This window comes from Thalassophryne amazonica, chromosome 4, assembly GCF_902500255.1.
Source record: "Thalassophryne amazonica chromosome 4, fThaAma1.1, whole genome shotgun sequence".
In the NCBI taxonomy this organism is placed as follows: Eukaryota; Metazoa; Chordata; class Actinopteri; order Batrachoidiformes; family Batrachoididae; genus Thalassophryne; species Thalassophryne amazonica.
This window is the reverse complement of record NC_047106.1, coordinates 1,943,354-1,963,734: the sequence shown is the minus strand read 5'-3', so window position 1 is coordinate 1,963,734 and position 20,381 is coordinate 1,943,354. Positions and strand designations below refer to the sequence as shown.

Sequence of the window (20,381 nt, the reverse complement as noted above, 5' to 3'; positions counted from 1 at the left end):
CACCACAGACAGAGACCCTTCTGATGGATGAGTCCAGGAAGTCAGTGAAAGTCTGGATCCAGGACAAAGACAAACCCAGACACTCTGGTTCCTCACTCAGCGTATCCACTGTGGAGCCTCAGTGCTGACGACCCCAGTGGTGGGAAAAGATCAAGGCCACACCCACATTCCATCTGGTTACTTTATAGATGTGGGAATGGACCGGTTGTCTGCCTGGATGGTGGCCATCCAGGACCCGAGGTGATTCTGTGATATGGTAGATGTGGTGATGTGCTCCCGCTCATGGATATGAACCAAATTTCATTACTTTTTTTTTTTTTTAAAGTTTGGTCTCAAAAGGAAGCAAATTTGTTTTTTCCAGTTTGGAAGCTCAGTCTATTTTAGGATGAAAGTTCCATTAATTAACTTTCCTTTGTACACAACCTTTGCAACCAACTCTGCATAAATGGACACAAAAACAAAAATAAGTTTTCTATTACAAGCACCAGAAAGCTCAGATGGCTCTTTTGGTTTCTGGCTCAGCTCTCGGTGATGTTCTTGTCATGTTGCTCCATGATGTCGTGGATCCAGCCCAGAAAGTTCCCCAGGCGGGTGTAGACGCCGTACTTCCCTCTGGCAGCACATTTTTCACCCCAGCTCACCACACCAGTCAGAAACCAGGTACCTCTGTAGTAGACCACAAAGGGTCCTCCACTGTCTCCACTGCAGGCGTCAATACTGGCCTCCAGGTATCCTGCACAGAACATGTTGTCTGTGATCACCTGCAAGAAACAGACAATCCGCTGATTAGAACCAAACACGAGTGCTACATATTAATGTTGCTATGTTCACATAAATCACGTCAAGCACTGTTATTTGAATGTCATTTTGAAACCTGCTGTAGGAGCCTCAACGTGACATTAGTTCATCAATATCTGGACAATAATTGAAGTTCATGGTTTTGTATGTTTACTCTTAAATAAGAACTATTTACAGATAGACAGTGGTGGGCACAGCTAACCAAAAAGTTAGCTTCCATAGCCACTAATCAGCTAACTGAAAAGTTAGCTTTTATAACGCTAAACCGATAAACTCCTAAGAAAAAAAATAGCACAAGTTACAGCTAAGTGCTAACTTTCAGTATTGACTTGGCACACTGTCAGCGACTTTTAGCATCACAGACGCTTCTGAGCAGATTCAATGCAACACTTGTGTCTTTAAACGCTGTCGGCTGCTGCAAAGACATCTCAAATGCAAGGCACATTAACAGCAACTGTCATTTTTACAAAGTGAAAATATCGCAACATGCTGAGTCCATCCATCCATTTTCTTCCACTTATCCTAGGTCGGGTCGTGGGGGCAGCAGCTCAAGCAAAGCTGCCCAGACCTCGCGATCCACACACACCTCCCCCAGCTCCTCCGGGGGAACCCCGAGGCGTTCCCAAGCCAGCCGAGAGACGTAGTCCCTCCAGCGTGATCTGGGTCTTCCCCGGGGCCTCCTCCCGATGGGACGTGCCCAGAACACCTCTCCAGCGAGGCATCCAGGGGGCATCCGGAAAAGATGCCTGAGCCACCTCAGCTGGCTCCTTTTGATGTGGAGGAGCATGCTGAGTCACACTTCACAAACAGAATTTACAGTTTTGTGAATTTTTTTGTTTTGTGTTTTTTTAATGGAAAAAAATGACATATTTACAAATGCACATCTATTTGTAAAAACTAAGTTACAAATCGGAAATTGTGTTTGTGTTTGTGGATCACAAAACACGTGTGCAATTCACGGACTATTTGTGTGCATTTGGAGGCATTAATGACACAAATGTAACTCCATAAGTGTATTTTCACTTAAAAAGTAAAGGTTTGCATGTACACGCTGTCTTTTAAAGCAGACACACTATCATAATGCATTGCAGCAATGCATTATGGGAGTTCTGGGTTTGTTTGTTTTTTTAATATGCATATGTCGTGGATATGAACAAGTGAATTTTGTCAGCATCTCACCATGTCATTTAGGTTCTTCAGACTTATTTTGAGTAAATGCTTCAGGGGAGTATTAGTATGGCAAAAACCTTCCAGCTTCTGGTGGGACGGAGCCCCCCCCCCCAGACTCCCCGCCTTTTTAAGCATTTTCCTTATTTTGCCTTTCAGTTTCTGGAGGGGCTCTGCCCCCCCAGACTCCCCGCCTTTTTAAGCATTTTCCTTATTTTGCCTTTCAGTTTCTGGAGGGGCTCTGCCCCCCCCAGATTCCCCGCCTTTTTAAGCATTTTTCTTTCTTTGATTTTCAGCTGACGCCCCTCATTACAGCCCTCTTAACCCCCTGTCACTTTAAGCATTTTTTTATGTAGCTGTAAATTAATATTCAAAGTTTTCAGCTAGTTGACAATAGGGCTGTACAATATGGCCAAATTATCGTATCTCAATATTGTCATATAAATTGTCATGTAAATGTCACTCATATACCTGCTGTCCATATTCTTGAGCTGCTTAAGTGTGTAGGGAGAGTTCCCATGGGATAAAAAAGCTTTTCAACCTACTATCCCTGGTTCTCAAGACCAGGCACCTAAGTGGAAATACTCTCTCTCTTTTTTTTAAAGATATTCCTGTGTACCTTAGTAAACACTAGTTCCATTCCAACCGTGTTGGAATGGAACAAAGAAGCTGAGGAAGCTTTTGTAAAAGTAAAACAAACGTTAGTGTCATCTACAGTTTTGACACTACCAGATTATAGTAAACCATTTACTCAAACAGTGGATTGTAAAAATAATTTCATGACAAGTGTCTTAGTACAGTCACATGGTACAAAATTACGACCAGTGGCTTACTATTCTTCCAAATTGGATACAGTAGCAAGTGCATTGCCTCACTGCGTGCGAGCTGTAATTGCAGCCTCTATGGCTGTTCAAAGTAGCAGTAATGTTGTTCTATTCCATCAGCTGACATTGAAAGTTCCACATGCAGTTTCTGCACTCCTGTTGCAGACAAACATGAGCTTTTTGTCCCCAGCAAGACATCTTTCGTGCATGTCCTTGCTATTATCACAACCACACCTTACGGTAGAGCGATGTACAACATTGAATCCATCCACATTGATACCTTTACCTGAGGATGGTGAGCCGCACAATTGTCTTGATGTAGCAACAGTCTGTATGAAAGCACGCCCAGACCTCCAGGACACACCCATCCCAAACAGTACAATTGTGTATGTGGATGGTTCTTCCACTAAAAATGCTTATGGACAAACACAATCTGGATATGCTGTTGTCACAAATTCAGAAGTATTGGATTCTGCTTCATTGCCATCGTCATTTTCAGCACAAGCAGCTGAATTAGTTGCTTTAACTGCAGCTTGCTATCTGTTTAAAGGTACGGCTGTAACAATCTATACAGACAGCCAGTACGCTTTCAGCACAGTGCATGTGTTTGCAAAACTGTGGGAAGAGCGTGGAATGGTGACATCATCTGGAAAGCCGGTGACTCATGCCACTCTCCTAACTGCACTACTGAAAGCTGTGAAATTGCCTAAACAAATTGCTATATGCAAATGTGCGGCTCACACCAAAGGCTCTGATATAGTTTCACAAGGAAATGATTTTGCTGACAGAGCTGCGAAGGCGGCAGCAGCAGATGCAACAGCAGGCACCTGAGAAAGAAAGGCAGATGTGGTTACACAAAGGAGCTACATTCGCAAATGATTTGTACTTATGACCACAAAAGAAACCCATATTGCCAAAAAATATGTTTAAATGGGCAGCTATTATGAGCCATGGCGTGACGCATGTCTCATCAGGGGGTATGATATCGCAATTGCAATCTATTTTTTGTCTTTATGGGTTCGATGCATATGCAAAACAGCATTGTAGAGCATGCATGACATGTGCAAAACACAACTCACAAGGCAATTTGAGACCCCAAAGAGGCAAATTTCCAACACCACAATATCCCTTTCAAGTGATTCATATGGATTATATACAGCTGAGTAAACATGTTAGTCATAATTGATGCGTTCTCAAAATGGGTAGAATTGTTCCCCACAAAACATGCAGATGCACTTACAGTGGCTAAAGCATTGTGCAAAGACATCATTCCACGATTTGGAATACCAGAAACAGTCTATTCAGATAATGGAGCGCATTTTGTTAATACAATAGTGCAATACGTAGGAGAAGCGCTACAGATTAATCTCAAAAATCATTGTGCTTATCATCCACAAAGTGCCGGATTAGTGGAAAGGATGAATGGAACAGTAAAAAACAGACTTAGAAAGACAACGAGGGAGAGTTTCAAACACTGATGATCCCATTTCTCCACAGGATGACCCTAAAGTGGTACCTGGAGACTGGGTGTTGATAGGAAGCATCAAGAGAAAACACTGGCATTCACCTAAGTGGGAAGGGCCCCATCAAGTACTACTCACAACACCCACAGCTTTGAAAATTGGGGAAAGAAGTACATGGATTCATTTAACTCACTGTAAGAAAGTCATTTCTGCAGACACAGACAAACAGTAAGAGCAGTAGGATAAGACTAGTAATAGTGTGTGAGCTTGGTGTTAAGATCCAGGATAGACACGAAAGCTAGCAGAAGACATTAAGAAACCACTGTTCTGAACATAGGTGTGCTGTAGTGTGTAGAAATGGCAAAAGAAAAAAATGAAAAGAACGAGGGTTCCTGGACCCCATGGACAGTCCTTGTTATGCTACTTTTCTTTTTCGGATTGGGCTTATTATTAAAAGCCATAAGCACGGGACATGATAATAAGGATCACATCCGCAGATTGCAGAGACCAAAAAGAAGTAACGAAGACCCCAGTCCGATAACAAATGCCACAGTACATAGCTGTGATAGGAACAATGCGTACCGATTTGGTGTACAAGCCTGCATTCCTAGAAATGCTTCTGTGGTCATCTCTGTACCATATAGTGCTCTTACCCATGGAACATGGGATGGTGACAGAGGGACTAATTACAGAAATAGTTTCTCATGGTATATGACCAATGATCAGCTAGATAAGAGATGGGAAACGTTGGTAGCCGATGAATGGAGTAGATGGACACCAGGATGGGCACAAACCGAGTGGGCTAAGTACCAGAGTCAAATTCTTAAAATGTATCAAACAGATGATAAGCTGTTTATAGTGGTGAATACCACAGAAAAAGGAACCATATTCCCACCTGATATAAAGGGAGACTGTTGGTTGTTCCTCCTTTGGGTATACAAACCAGGAAAAGATCCGTATTTCCATTTTTTCCTCTGTGAAACAGATAGAGTACAGCAACCAATATTGACAGAATTAAGTACGTCAAAGGGGGTGTCCATACAAGCAAAGGGGGTGTCCATACAAGCAAAGGGGGTGTCCATACAAGGCACAAAAGACATGAAGGCAGATGACTGGTTCCTAGTAACTACAGGAATTAGTGGACAAAATAACAATTGGCTTTTAATGGCAGAACAAGCAGGACTAGCAGCAAAGAAGGACTGTGTTGTATGTATGGGACCCAGACCTATATTACAGGTAATACCGGCAGCATTACCCAAAGACTGTCTGCTGACTGTTATGACACAGACATACATTGCAGCAAACAACAATTGTTCTAAGTGGGACAAGATCTATCCATTGACCAACTTGACTAAGATTAAACCTTTATTTTCAAGCAAAGTTGGGCATGCTAACCATACATGTGTAAACTTGACAGGGACAAGTAAGACTTTGGGTAGCTTAAACCACACTGCCTGGTGTAAGGATGTGGTCCATAGTACTCCCACATTCAAACCTGTCAGTAGGAGTGACGTATGGTGGTGGTGTGGCGATAACAGAATTTTTGACAGACTGCCAAGAAATGTGTCAGGTTATTGTGCATTTATATCATTATTGTTACCAGTTAAAGCCATGCCCATGACACCTGAAGAAGTCATGACATATACAGCCTCTCTCATTCCTGAAGACTGGCAGAAAGGCATAGTCAGACATAGAGTAAAACGAGATTGGAAAGGAGTGGGAGATCCAACATATATTGATGCGATAGGAGTCCCCAGAGGAGTGCCTGACGAGTATAAACTGGCTGATCAGATAGCAGCTGGATTCGAATCCTCCATCTGTTGGTGGTGTTCAATTAATAAGAACGTGGACAGAATAAACTACATCCACTACAATGTACAGAAATTAGGAAATTGGACTGAGGAAGGGTTTAAGGCTGTCCATTCGCAGTTAGAAGCCACGTCCCTTATGGCCTTCCAGAACCGTATTGCTCTGGATATGTTGTTGGCAGAGAAAGGAGGTGTTTGTGCCATGTTCGGAGAACAATGCTGCACATTCATTCCCAACAACACAGCTGCAGATGGCAGCCTCACTCAAGCCATCGACGGGCTGAGGACGTTGAAGATGAAAGAGCACAGTGGAGTAAACACCGAAGGCTGGGATTGGTGGCTGGAAGGGATGGGAAAATGGAGGTCTTTGATTTCTTCACTATTAGTGTCTATAGCAGTATTTGCTGCGATTCTAACATTGTGTGGATGTTGTTGTATTCCATGTCTTCGAGGCCTTGTAAATAGAATGATAACCACAGCAATAGGTCCAGGACCAGGAGGGGGACCAGCTTCATATCCACTCCTGGGGCAAAACGACGACGAAGAGGAAGAGGGCTCTCATGACCTGTACCCAGACCAATGGAAGTATGATGACCCAGACATCGATGATGATGACAATGATGACATAACCTCTGGGGTATAAGCCTGTAGAACATACCATGATGAACCTCTTAGTGAAAATCTCAAAAGAAGTGCTAAGCTAGGTGATGCCTACTATATGTTTAACAAGCGATAACAGGAGGGAAATGTTAAAGATTTTATATATATATATATATATATATATATATATATATATATATATATATATATATATATTTTTTTTTTTTTTTTTTTTTTTCATCACTGTTAAACATTTGTACCTTTGTCTTTGTTCTGTTATTGTGCTGTTATGCACCTGTCTTAAAAGTAACCCTGAGAATGTACTTGTTATTCAACTTTGTTTTAGCATGCTGGGGTCAGTCTGAACTGGGAGTAAAGAACTGGAGGTTGTTTTGACCGTTGTGAATTTATGGCCTTGTATATGTGATGCTTAGTATAAAGAACAAGACACTCCAGGCAGATGCAGAACAGATGATAAGTGCAACAGACGAACGGGATGTGCTGACCTCCATTGATTAAAGAAACTGTTTTTCCACGCAGATGCACTTATTGACGTATGTGTTTATGTTACGGGAAGAAACTTGTCTTGCGTTGTTCCCCCCACCCTTAGGACAAGTTTTATGATGTGGTTAGGGCTTCTCCAATAAAAAGAGCAGGAGCGCAAGCCAGACTTTAGTGTAGCTTTGGTGTACAGCCTGACTGCACTCCTCGCGAGATAAATTTGACTTTCTGTCTCACTGGTGGTTCTTGACTCTGTTTGTCTTGTTAAAGGTTTTAAGAATGTTTGGAGGAGAAAATACCCAAAAATGCCCATGAACGACGTCAAGGCTGTCTTCTCCACTCGCTCCATGTACAGATTGGCCACAATGGGGGATACCAGAGACCCCATCGCACAACCATGGATCTGCCTGTAGTAATTCCCCCTAAACAGGAAATACGTGGTGTTGCGACAGATCTCCAAGAGTTGGCAGATGTGGTCTGGTGTGAGTTTGGTCCTTTCAAGTAGAGACACATCCTCCAGCAGTCTCTGCCTCACAGCTGAGACGGCCTCAGCAGTGGGGATGCAGGTGAACAATGATGTCACATCAAATGACACCGTAGTTTCATCTGCCTCCAGCTGCAGGTCCCTGATCTTGTTCACAAAATCTTGTGTGTTCTCCACATGGTGGTCTGAGTTACCCACTAGAGGAGCCAAAATCCACTTGAGGTGCTTGGCCAAATTGTATGTGATGGAATCTGTGCTACATACAATAGGCCTGAGTGGCATGCTCCGTTTATGGATTTTGGGCAGTCCATAGATGCACGGAGTGGCGTCCCCAGGGTACAGTCTGTAGTATGTCTGCCTGTCGATGAGTCCCTCTTTCTCCAGGTTTTGGAGGTAGCTAATGATTTTCTTCTTATAGCCGCTCGTGGGGTCTCTCTTCAGACGTTCGTATGTATTGGAGTCACTGAGCAAGTTGTTGATCTTGGCCTCGTAGTCCGATGTGTTCAGGACCACCGTGCATCTGCCTTTATCTGCTGGCAGGATAAGGATGCTTTGGTCCTTTTGCAGTGCTGACAAAGCTTTCTGTTCTTCTCCTGTGATGTTGGACGGAGGAGGCTTAGCACTGTTCAGCACTGCTGTGACTCTTAGTCGGAGGTCCCCAGCTTCTGACTCTGACAAACTGTTATGTTTAATGGCTGACTCTACTGCAGTGATGTAATCTACTGTCTGTATATGTTTAGGGGTCACTGAGAAATTTAGTCCTTTTGTTGTGTGTTGGGGGGGCGTGGCTGGATGTTTTGGTGTTCTTTTCTTTTCTTTGCTCTCCAGGTGGCATGAGGGCTGATTTGTCTGTGAAGAAGGTGCTGGCTGAAGAGTCTTCACCCTCATCAACATCATGGAAAGCACCTGTGATTGGTGCTCACGTGCAACCTGGACGACTTGCAGCTGAAGCAGATAATTGGATGGCGTTCTGCATTTAAGTCATGTGTGATTTGAGCAGAACTGCCGGGAACTCGACCTTGTGACGTTCGTTTGTGAGACGCTGAGGACCGCGCCTGGGTTTTGACACATCGAGCCCGTGAAGCAGGGAGGGGTGAGGACACATGCTATCAGCACACACTAAAGGTAATTAAGTGTTTAAGTAATTGTTGATAGTAACTTGGTGTTTTGTTACACAGTATACTGGAATTGTGAAGAGAATTGTGCAGTTTGCTTCTCACTGCTGTGGCGTGAAGGATAAGTGATCCTCCACTTGTTGTGAGAAGCTGCTCATTTGCATAAAGTAAAAAAAGGACACTGACCTGAGTGTGTTGCTGATAGCGTGTGTTTATTGGAAGATATAGTTGTATCTGTTGACTTACCTCACCTTCTCTTTGCTTCACAGAGAATCAGTTTGTCGTGTCCACCTGGGGGGTGTTTGGTGGTGGTGGGAAGTCCAGGAGCGCCGGCTTTAATCCTTGCGGGCGCTGGAGAGCGAGCCACGAATCACTCCACCAGAGGGACGTTGTTTTTATGTTTTTACACTTTTAAGCACAGGTGAATAATAAATAGTTTCTGTTTGGAACCGCTTTCTGGTTATTTTTAGCGCTGGGTCCTGTCTGACGCAGGTCCGCTCCTCAACCCGCGTCGACACATAACAGTAGTTCCCGGCCATTCCATAATGGACCCAGCGGCAGAGGCGGTTCCTTTTGCCGAAAAGATTCAAGAACACTTGGAGAAAATATGGGAGCAATTACAGCATCTCGCAAATCAAATTAAACAAACAGACGCCGTGTTACGGAGCTTGCAGCTCAAGCCGTTCCGCTTCCTGCAGCGCCAGCTGCGGCATCATCGATACCAGGGCAGATAACCCCGTCACCCAGAGATTCGGTGTTTGAACCGATCATTTGTCATCCGGAGCCTTATGCGGGAGACGTCGAAGCTTGTGCTTCGTTTCTGATGCAATGTTCTCTGGTTTTTGCTCAGCGACCGGCTTCCTTCTCTTCTGATGGAAGCCGTGTTTCGTATGTGACAAATTTGCTCCGAGGTGACGCCTTAGCTTGGGTCACTACTGAGAGGCCGACTGCTATAGGCTAGTGACTAAACAATAGCTCTCATGATCATTCGTCTCTACAAGAGTCAGACAGAAGTCAGATTTCCAGAGCAAGAATTTTAGCTGAGGAAGCTTCTGCGATTTGAAGCGAAACGTCCTCACGTCAAGCAACCCAGTCCAGTCGACGATTCAAGCTTCTCTACTATGGAAACCACCTGGACAACTGAGAGCCTACACAGAAACAATTCTGAGGAAAAAATTATGGAATCATGAAAAACAAAAGAACGCTCCAACACATCACTAGTATTTTGTTGCACCACCTCTGGCTTTTATAACAGCTTGCAGTCTCTGAGGCATGGACTTAATGAGTAACAAACAGTACTCTTCATCAATCTGGCTCCAACTTTCTCTGATTGCTGTTGCCAGACAGCTTTGCAGGTTGGAGCCTTGTCATGGACCATTTTCTTCAACTTCCACCAAAGATTTTCAATTGGATTAAGATCTGGACTATTTGCAGGCCATGACATTGACCCTATGTGTCTTTTTGCAAGGAATGTTTTCACAGTTTTTGCTCTATGGCAAGATGCATTATCATCTTGAAAAATGATTTCATCATCCCCAAACATCCTTTCAATTGATGGGATAAGAAAAGTGTCCAAAATATCAATGTAAACTTGTGCATTTATTGATGATGTAATGACAGCCATCTCCCCAGTGCCTTTACCTGACATGCAGCCCCATATCATCAATGACTGTGGAAATTTACATGTTCTCTTCAGGCAGTCATCTTTATAAATCTCATTGGAATGGCACCAAACAAAAGTTCCAGCATCATCACCTTGCCCAATGCAGATTCTAGATTCATTTAATTCATAATTAAACCATTACTTAAAAAGCCATCACTTGACCCAGCTATCTTAGCTAATTATAGGCCAATCTCCAACCTTCCTTTTCTCTCAAAAATTCTTGAAAAGGTAGCTGTAAAACAGCTAACTGATCATCTGCAGAGGAATGGTCTATTTGAAGAGTTTCAGTCAGGTTTTAGAATTCATCATAGTACAGAAACAGCATTAGTGAAGGTTACAAATGATCTTCTTATGGCCTCGGACAGTGGACTCATCTCTGTGCTTGTTCTGTTGGACCTCAGTGCTGCTTTTGATACTGTTGACCATAAAATTTTATTACAGAGATTAGAGCATGCCATAGGTATTAAAGGCACTGTGCTGCGGTGGTTTGAATCATATTTGTCTAATAGATTACAATTTGTTCATGTAAATGGGGAATCTTCTTCACAGACTAAAGTTAATTATGGAGTTCCACAAGGTTCTGTGCTAGGACCAATTTTATTCACTTTATACATGCTTCCCTTAGGCAGTATTATTAGACGGTATTGCTTAAATTTTCATTGTTACGCAGATGATACCCAGCTTTATCTATCCATGAAGCCAGAGGACACACACCAATTAGCTAAGCTGCAGGATTGTCTTACAGGCATAAAGACATGGATGACCTCTAATTTCCTGCTTTTAAAACTCAGATAAAACTGAAGTTATTGTACTTGGCCCCACAAATCTTAGAAACATGGTGTCTAACCAGATCCTTACTCTGGATGGCATTACCCTGACCTCTAGTAATACTGTGAGAAATCTTGGAGTCATTTTTGATCAGGATATGTCATTCAAAGCGCATATTAAACAATTATGTAGGACTGCTTTTTTGCATTTACGCAATATCTCTAAAATCAGAAAGGTCTTGTCTCAGAGTGATGCTGAAAAACTAATTCATGCATTTATATCCTCTAGGCTGGACTATTGTAATTCATTATTATCAGGTTGTCCTAAAAGTTCCCTAAAAAGCCTTCAGTTAATTCAAAATGCTGCAGCTAGAGTACTGACGGGGACTAGAAGGAGAGAGCATATCTCACCCATATTGGCCTCTCTTCATTGGCTTCCTGTTAATTCTAGAATAGAATTTAAAATTCTTCTTCTTACTTATAAGGTTTTGAATAATCAGGTCCCATCTTATCTTAGGGACCTCGTAGTACCATATCACCCCAATAGAGCACTTCGCTCTCAGACTGCAGGCTTACTTGTAGTTCCTAGGGTTTGTAAGAGTAGAATGGGAGGCAGAGCCTTCAGCTTTCAGGCTCCTCTCCTGTGGAACCAGCTCCCAATTCAGATCAGGGAGACAGACACCCTCTCTACTTTTAAGATTAGGCTTAAAACTTTCCTTTTTGCTAAAGCTTATAGTTAGGGCTGGATCAGGTGACCCTGAACCATCCCTTAGTTATGCTGCTATAGACGTCGACTGCTGGGGGGTTCCCATGATGCACTGTTTCTTTCTCTTTTTGCTCTCTATGCACCACTCTGCATTTAATCATTAGTGATCAATCTCTGCTCCCCTCCACAGCATGTCTTTTTCCTGGTTCTCTCCCTCAGCCCCAACCAGTCCCAGCAGAAGACTGCCCCTCCCTGAGCCTGGTTCTGCTGGAGGTTTCTTCCTGTTAAAAGGGAGTTTTTCCTTCCCACTGTAGCCAAGTGCTTGCTCACAGGGGGTCGTTTTGACCGTTGCGGTTTTACATAATTATTGTATGGCCTTGCCTTACAATATAAAGCGCCTTGGGGCAACTGTTTGTTGTGATTTGGCGTTATATAAAAAATTGATTGATTGATTGATTGATCACTGAATATGACTTTCATCCAGTCATCCACAGTCCACGATTGCTTTTCCTTAGCCCATTGTAACCTTGTTTTTTTCTGTTTAGGTGTTAATGATGGCTTTCGTTTAGCTTTTCTGTATGTAAATCCCATTTCATTTAGGTGGTTTCTTACAGTTCAGTCACAGACGTTGACTCCAGTTTCCTCCCATTCGTTCCTTATTTGTTTTGTTGTGCATTTTCGATTTTTGAGACATATTGCTTTAAGTTTTCTGTCTTGACGCTTTGATGTCTTCCTTGGTCTACCAGTATGTTTGCCTTTAACAACCTTCCCATGTTGTTTGTATTTGGTCCAGAGTTTAGACACAGCAGACTGTGAACAACCAACATCTTTTGCAACATTGCGTGATGATTTACCCTCTTAAGAGTTTGATAATCCTCTCCTTTGTTTCAACTGACATCTCTCGTGTTGGAGCCATGATTCATGTCAGTCCACTTGGTGCAACAGCTCTCCAAGGTGTGATCACTCCTTTTTAGATGCAGACTAACGAGCAGATCTGATTTGATGCAGGTGTTAGTTTTGGGGATGAAAATTTACAGGGTGATTCCATAATTTATTCCTCAGAATTGAGTGATTCCATATTTTTTTCCTCTGCTTGGTCTAAAAAAGTAACCGTTACTGACTGCCACAATTTTTTTTCTTGATTTTTTATAGTGTTTCTTAAAGCCAGAACGTTGCCATTTGAAATGACTTTAGTTTGGTGTCATGTCTGTGATCTGCTTTTTTTCTACAAAATTAAACAACTGAATGAACATCCTCCGAGGCTGGTGATTCCATAATTTTTGCCAGGGGTTGTATTTAGACTGGAATCCTGCAAATGGTGATACAAGCATCAAATTCAGCACAAATAATCCACAGATATTAACTCTTAAAAAAAAAACTGATTGGCCACTTGAATTTTCAAGAGGCAGCCAGGTAGGGGTCAATTGAAGAATTACACAGGGGTCAAAATCAGGGGTGGGCAACTTGTTCCAGAAAGGGCCAAGAGGGTGCAGGTTTTATTTGCAGCCACTGACTCCACCAGGTGATTTCACTGATTAATATCACTTTGAGAAGATGGAATCAGTTAATCAGTGAAATCACCTGGTGGAATCAGTGGCTGCAAAGAAAACCTGCACACTCTTGGCCTTTTCTGGAACAAGTTGCCCACCCCTGGTCTAAATTAAAAGATGCTCCAATCATATAGAAAAGTACACCACATTATTTGTCTGATCATAAAGATTCCAAAAAAGGTATAGTTTGGTCAATCTGTGACTGAATGTTATGGAGTTATGAGGTAAAAGCAGCAAGAATGGTGTCAAAGGTCAGTTTCAGTTTGTACAGGGGTCAAAAGTTAAAGTTGCTCCATTAATTTTGCTCCAGCTGTATTTGTGCAGAATTTGATGCTTGTATCACCATTTGAAGGATTGTTTCAGTTATCTGCTCCACTAATAAGCCAACAGAGTATGAACCGGCTGCTGTCTGTTAGCTTAAACACGTGTACAAAAGCCAACATGAATTAAAGGAGAAATGCTGCTTTTAACAACCTGGACCTCAATTCTGACATAAAATACAGTTGTTTACTCACCAATATAAGTTTGGTGTCATTAGAAATCCATAGTTCAAACGACGTGTTCAGTTCAAATCTGAAACAAACATTTTTATTCTAAGGTGGATTAGAACTTTTTGTGGTACACAGCACCAACTATTGGACAGGAGGAACCTAGCAGTCAATGTGACTCACTGATTTCAAAATGCAGCTCTTTCAACCAGACGTGTGGTGCTGTGACATGTCAATCATCTGTGTCTAATCAGATTTCAGGAGAGTCCAGTGAAACCCCGGCCTCTGCTCTAGCTCCACCCATGCCAGGAAGTGTTTGGCATTTGAACATTTCCTGTTTCACTGTGACTGAGAATTTGGCACTTCCTGTTTGAGTGTGAGCTTGCCACTGAGTTCCCGCGAGATTCCATGGGATCTCGTCTGTCAGTCCAGGCAAGTGTTTGACATTTGAACATTTCGCATTTTACTGTGGATTTGAAAATTGGCACTTCCTGTTTAGGATGCCCCCGTACCATGAGTGAGCTTTGCGCCGCTTCGCTCATATTATTGTTGTAGTACATGTTAGTTTAGCAGTGTTGTTAGAGTTATAGATTTGTTGTATTTTCATGGTTAAAGGAATGTAGTTAGTTTGGTGAAGAGTTACGCTGTGACCATGAGTGAAAAGGACATTCTGATTTACCTCTTCTGCCACTGAACTGCTGCTGCATTTTGAAAATAAATGACTTTTTTTTTCCGGCAGCCGGCCCGTCCCTTTCTGCAGGGGAAGGCGGAGGGTTGAGTTCCTTACGGCAGCCTAGCTGTTGCAAAACACCCAGCAGACAGGAATTAATGTTTGGTTTTAGGATTTACAAATGTTTTGACCATTCAGTCTTACGCACTTTGCCAGCAAAGAAATGTTAGCGGAACTAAATTTAGTGGAAGATGATTAATCCGTTGATGGTTTTCAGAATTAGCTGAAAAGATAATCTGCTAACGAAAAAGTTAGCTTCGCTAATTAGTGGTTAGCAAATTAGCAAAACTGCCCACCACTGGTAATAGAATAATATTTAATTTATTACACTTAAAATGTGTGTGTGTGTGTGTGTATAATTCCTATTGTTTGAGAGTTCATCTGTATTCTTGATGAGGTATTTTTGTCGTGCACATTTAACTGCAGCCAAGCACGAGCTTGTACGTAGGGTTAGCTGCCTGGTCTGCTGTTCAGTCAGGCAGAACACAGTGGAACCACACAGTTTTTTGACCTGTCTGTCTCAATCTTTGCCACTCCGTTTATTTTCTCTTTGTGGACAGCGTTGTACCAATTACTGTTTTCTTTTTCTTTTTTTAATTAAAATATTTAAGTGAATTCAGAGGATCCTGTGGAGTTATTTTTTGGTCGTTTTTTGTGGATGACAACAGGGGAATAGTTTGAGCGTCAAGCTGTGGCTTCATTAAGAAGGAAACATAACAGTATGAAAATACATGTTTTCCATTCTTTCCATTGCAATAGAAAAAAAGTATTATTTGCTTTATATGACACCTACAGTGGTTTGCAAAGTAATCAGCCCCTTGATATTTCACACATTTTAATTTGTTTATGGCATTTCACACACAAACAGTAAATCAGGCTTCTCAATATAAAAATTTCTAAAATTATCTTCCTTAGACTCCAAGTGAAAGTAAATCTCTACAACTTGATATAAATTAATTAAAAATATAAAAGGCAAGATGATGGGTTGCATAAGTAATCAGCCCCTTTGGTATAATACCTGTAAATAATCAGTTTAAATGCCAGTTTTCTTCAGACAAGTCAGGGGATGGATACATGAACATTTCCAAGTCACTGAATATGTCTTGAACTTTATTTCCATCACTTATGAAGAAATACAAACAGTAAAAACCTCTGTGGTAAATCTGTGTGGAGGAGACAGTTCTCAAAAACTGAAGAAGAGTGAGGAAAGCCACCAAGACACCCAGAAGAACTTAGAGGCTTCATGTGGCTTTGCAGGCCACTGTAAACAGATCTGTCATTTTGAATGTGACTGACAGGAAGCCAACAGCAGGGGGCAGAGTAGGCTTTGTGTCTGATCAGAAGTCCACTCTGGACAGCAGACGACACATGCTGCACCACTGAACAGAACAAGAACTGGTGAGCACCGAGGAGCTCAGTGGTCTGGGTGGAAACATGTCTGATTTCCTCATTCTGGCACAAAAGATCTTCTACATCAAATCAACAAACTCTGCTGACTGGATGAGGTGGTCAGGACATTGCAGTGATCTCTGGTACCAGAGGTGTCTGGTCGACCCTTTGTGGCTGCCCAGAAACTGCTCATCATCTTCTACACATCCATCATCCAGTCTGTCCTGTGCATCTCCATCTCTGCTTGGTTTCTCTCTGCCTCCAAACATGACAGGCACAGACTTCTACCAACTGTCAGGTCTGCAGAGAAAAAAAATCATTGGAGCCAGCCTGCTCTCCATCCCGGACTTAGACCGGTCCAGGACCAGGAAGCCAGCTGGTAACATCTCTGCAGACCCCTCCTACCCTGGACACACCCTGTTTAAACTCCTCCCCTTTTGTCAGTGTTACAACCAGACACAGGAACAGTTTCTTTCCACAGGCTGTCACACTGATGAACAACTTAACCTGCCAAAAAACTCGCTCATTCACATACCTCATGTACAACTTCAATGTTTGTCTGTTTCTCCTTTGCACATTTTATACTGTGAATTATTCAGTGTTTAGTGTATATTTATACATACAGAGTACAGCTGAAACTGGGCTCAGATTCCTTGTGTTCTTTGAAGATACTAAAGCTATTCTGATTCAGGTCTCTGTGGAGGATCTTTGGGTCCGGCTGGAATGATTTTGTGTCCAATGAACGGTGACTTAGACTCAGATGAGGAGGATCACTGACACTGTGAGGGAACATCAGACACCACGTTTAGTCCATGTGGGGACAAGAGCCAGGACACAGGTGTCTCAATGGTGAGGACCCTAGTAATTCAAGAACACCAAGGACATGTCCACGTTTTACCTGGCTGCAGCAGATAGAGATACGCTGAGGGACCGGACGTCTGCTTATGTGGTTGCTATCCAGGACCCACGGCCAGTCCTTGGTGCTGTAAATACGGTAAAGCACTATTATTGTGCTTGCTGTTAGACTCGAGTTGTTCTAACATTTAGACATGTAACAGCACATGGGTTCACAAATGTTTGGGCACCATTACATATGGCTGGAGCAGTTCGTCCCATCCGGGGACATAGCAGACTCTCCGGGAACAAACCGTGGCCCAGTGGGCCTCACAGCCTGAATAGACATTAGTCTTTCTTGCTTAAATGCTCATTTTGCAAAACAAAAAGGTATCTGCTGAATAGAATTTAAACATAAAGTGCAGCTTTGACATCAGATATTAGCACATCACTGTGGTTGCCATGGTGACCACAGGATGTGTGACTTATGATCACCTGTTCAGTTGAATTCATGCAGTTCTGTTGACTGACCACTGGGAGTGTCACCTTCCTGAGGAAACGTGAGGAGCGACCTAGGAACTGTGTTGCCCCCCAGCCTGTGACCACGCCCCTATTATTCTCCTGCACATAAAAAACAAAAACACAGCTGTCAATCAATTCAGTTTATTTCAGTTATACAACACAAGCAAGAACACAGGCAACAGTGGTAAGAAAAAACTCCCTCTGAGGATTTGAGGAAGAAACTTCAAGCAGACCAGACTCACAGGGGTGACCCTCTGTTTGGGTCATGCCACCAAGTAGAAGCTTTTTTTACGCTGAAGAAACAGGAAATCAAACAACATAATAATACAAAGATGAGAAGTCCACACAGGCGTCAGTACCACAGGCAGGGGTCCTCCACACGGTCAGTGGGCCGGTCCCCGTGAGAGCTCCAGCATCTGTGTGGCTTCACTTCGCTCTCCATGAGACCCTGAAAACTTGCTAAAACAAATATTCCATGTCTGCTACGTTTAACCTGCATGGAAATTCATCAACACAAACTGAATTTCAAGCATTTTATACATGTTACTGTGGAACAAACAGTGCTGTAAAGGACAACAAGCAGGATGTTAAAGAGCAAACTTCAATTTCCTCTAGAATGACATGAACAGCTCACAGCGACTGCCCGGTCACTGTAGATAACGGAGAAACAACCTGAGCTTCTTGCAGGTTTACATAAAACAGTAACAACATCTATACGGGTGATTCTTTAACTACGGGCACTATTGGCCTTGTAAATGTAATTTCCACCACACCATTGCCTTACAATATAAAGCGCCTTGGAGCAACTGTTTGTTGTGATTTGGCGCTATATACATGTGCTCTGATGTCACTGTTTATCTCCATAGAAACTACCCAAACAATCTTTCATACAAACTGTTTAAAGGGACATTACAGTGTTGTGGTGGAAATTACGGCAATAGTGTGGGACAACTACATTTTGTTTAAAAAAAATCACAACAGTTGTATGACATTGAATACCCCAGTTATGTTTTGATTATTTTACTGATATTTTATTCAGAGATATTTTAAAACATTAGAAAAAACGTTTCTTTACCATTCATTTTTATCATTGAAGATCAAAAGTCTGGGTGTGGGACAAGCACAAAACGGCAATATTTGCATATAATGATGCTGAAAAAATGTGAAAAAGTCATCATAGACTACTAGAACAAATTTCTTAACACACTTTCATTGTAAAGATAAGTATAAAAGTGTGACATTTCCCCTTTTTTCTGTTTTTCATACAATGTGATCAAAGGACATAATAAGTGCCCGTAGTCTAAGAATCACCCATAAACCCAGATTGTATATTCATGTGAGTTTTAGGCACAATATACAAAGAGTTTTATGTTGGGATGAGGTTATTGTTGTTGTTTACGTGCAGTGCAGCGGTTAAATTGCAGCCAGTTCAGACAGTCTCAGTGTGAACTTTCTGAAATTTTGCAACATTTTGCAGGATTTGAAACCTCACATACAAATTACAGTTGGTCTATTTTCACTCCCATTCAGTAGATGGCAGTGTTCTAAAAACTAAACTAAAAGATATAGCTGATATTTTCACTTTGTAAAATCGACAGAGGTGACATTAATTTTGATAACTTGTCTGGAATTAGTTTGTTTAAAATTTTAACCTCAAGTCCAAACTGCCTTGCTGTGCATGACTCCTGTGACATGTCTGTAAAACTGTAAAATAAATTAGCTTTTTTTTTCCTCTCCCCTTTTTTCCTTCTCTCTGGTCACCAGCTTTCTTATGCTGAGAGAAGGTTGAGCTTAGACAGAAGCACTGGCTTGCTGTTGTTTGTGATTGCTTTTGAATTTATTCAGAAGTGTCAGTAGCTGCCAGGGTACTGGAGTCAATACTAAAAGTTATTGGTTTAGCTTTTAGCTGTAACTTACACTAAATTCTTTACGGGTTTATTGATTTAGCTCTATAAAAGTTAACTTTTCAGTTAGCGGATTAACTGTTATCGAAGCTAACTTTTTGGTTAACCACTGGGTTAGAGGTAGTGTTGTTGTACAAGACACATGAGAACGACTGGTCAAGTATGACGTCAACCATGCAAGGGCACTCCCAGTAATCCCAAAATGATTTTCCAGCCTATCAAGTAGAATATGATGATCCACTGTATCAAATGCAGCACTGAGATCTAACAGCACCAGAACTATAGTGGTGTCCAAATCCATTGTAAGCAGAAGATCATTCACCACTTTAGTGAGAGCCGTCTCTGTGGAATGATATTTTCTAAAAGCAGACTGCAGTGGCTCAAAGAGATTATTCTCAGTAAGATAGTCTACAAGCTGCTGTGACACCACTTTTTACAGAATTTTAGAGCAGAATGATAGATTTGATATCGGCCGATAGTTTATCAATACACTAGGATCAAGATTAGGTTTCTTAAGTAATGGTTTAATCACTGCAGATTTGAAACATTTAGAAACAGACCCAGAAGTTAATGAGAGATTAATAATTTCCAGCACAGTCGGCCCAAGAGTGGACCACAGGTCCTTAAACAGTTTTGTTGGTATAGGATCAAATAAACAGGTTGTACTTTTTGTTGATGTTACGAGTTTTGTCAGCATGTCTAGAGAGATACTATCAAATTCTGCAAATCTAGGTAATACCTCAGTAATGATGCCCACCTCAATAGCAGGGTGTAGTGGCTGGATTAAGGCATGCTGGGATATGTTTAACCTAATGTCTTCTATTTTCTTCTCAAAGTAATCCAGGAAATCTTGTGCTGTAAAAGGACAGCGAACTGCAGGTGATTGTCCATGAATAAGTGTTGCCACCGTGTCGAACAAGAACTTTGAGTTATGCTTGTTTTTGTTGATCAAATCAGAGTAGTAAGTCCGCTTTGTAGCCAACAGTGCATGCATATTGTATAGAATAGCATAGCATTACGCGAGGTGGAATAATTCTAAGTTTGAACTACACCATTTTCATTCCAGAC

The 20,381-nt window shown here is 42.0% G+C and overlaps 1 protein-coding gene across 1 annotated transcript in view; it reads right to left on the bottom strand.

Annotated features, from left to right (window-relative positions):
• Positions 1–443: 443 nt before the first annotated feature.
• LOC117509347 (coagulation factor VII) overlaps positions 444–20,381 on the bottom strand; it is a 146,568-nt gene continuing 126,630 nt past the window's right edge. The window contains exons 9-10 of the mRNA XM_034169017.1: positions 17,383–17,508; positions 444–761 (exon numbers count right to left, since the gene is read on the bottom strand). Coding sequence (XP_034024908.1) covers positions 519–761; positions 17,383–17,508 — 369 coding nt within the window. The 3' untranslated portion in view covers positions 444–518. The remainder of the gene's footprint in view (positions 762–17,382; positions 17,509–20,381) is intronic.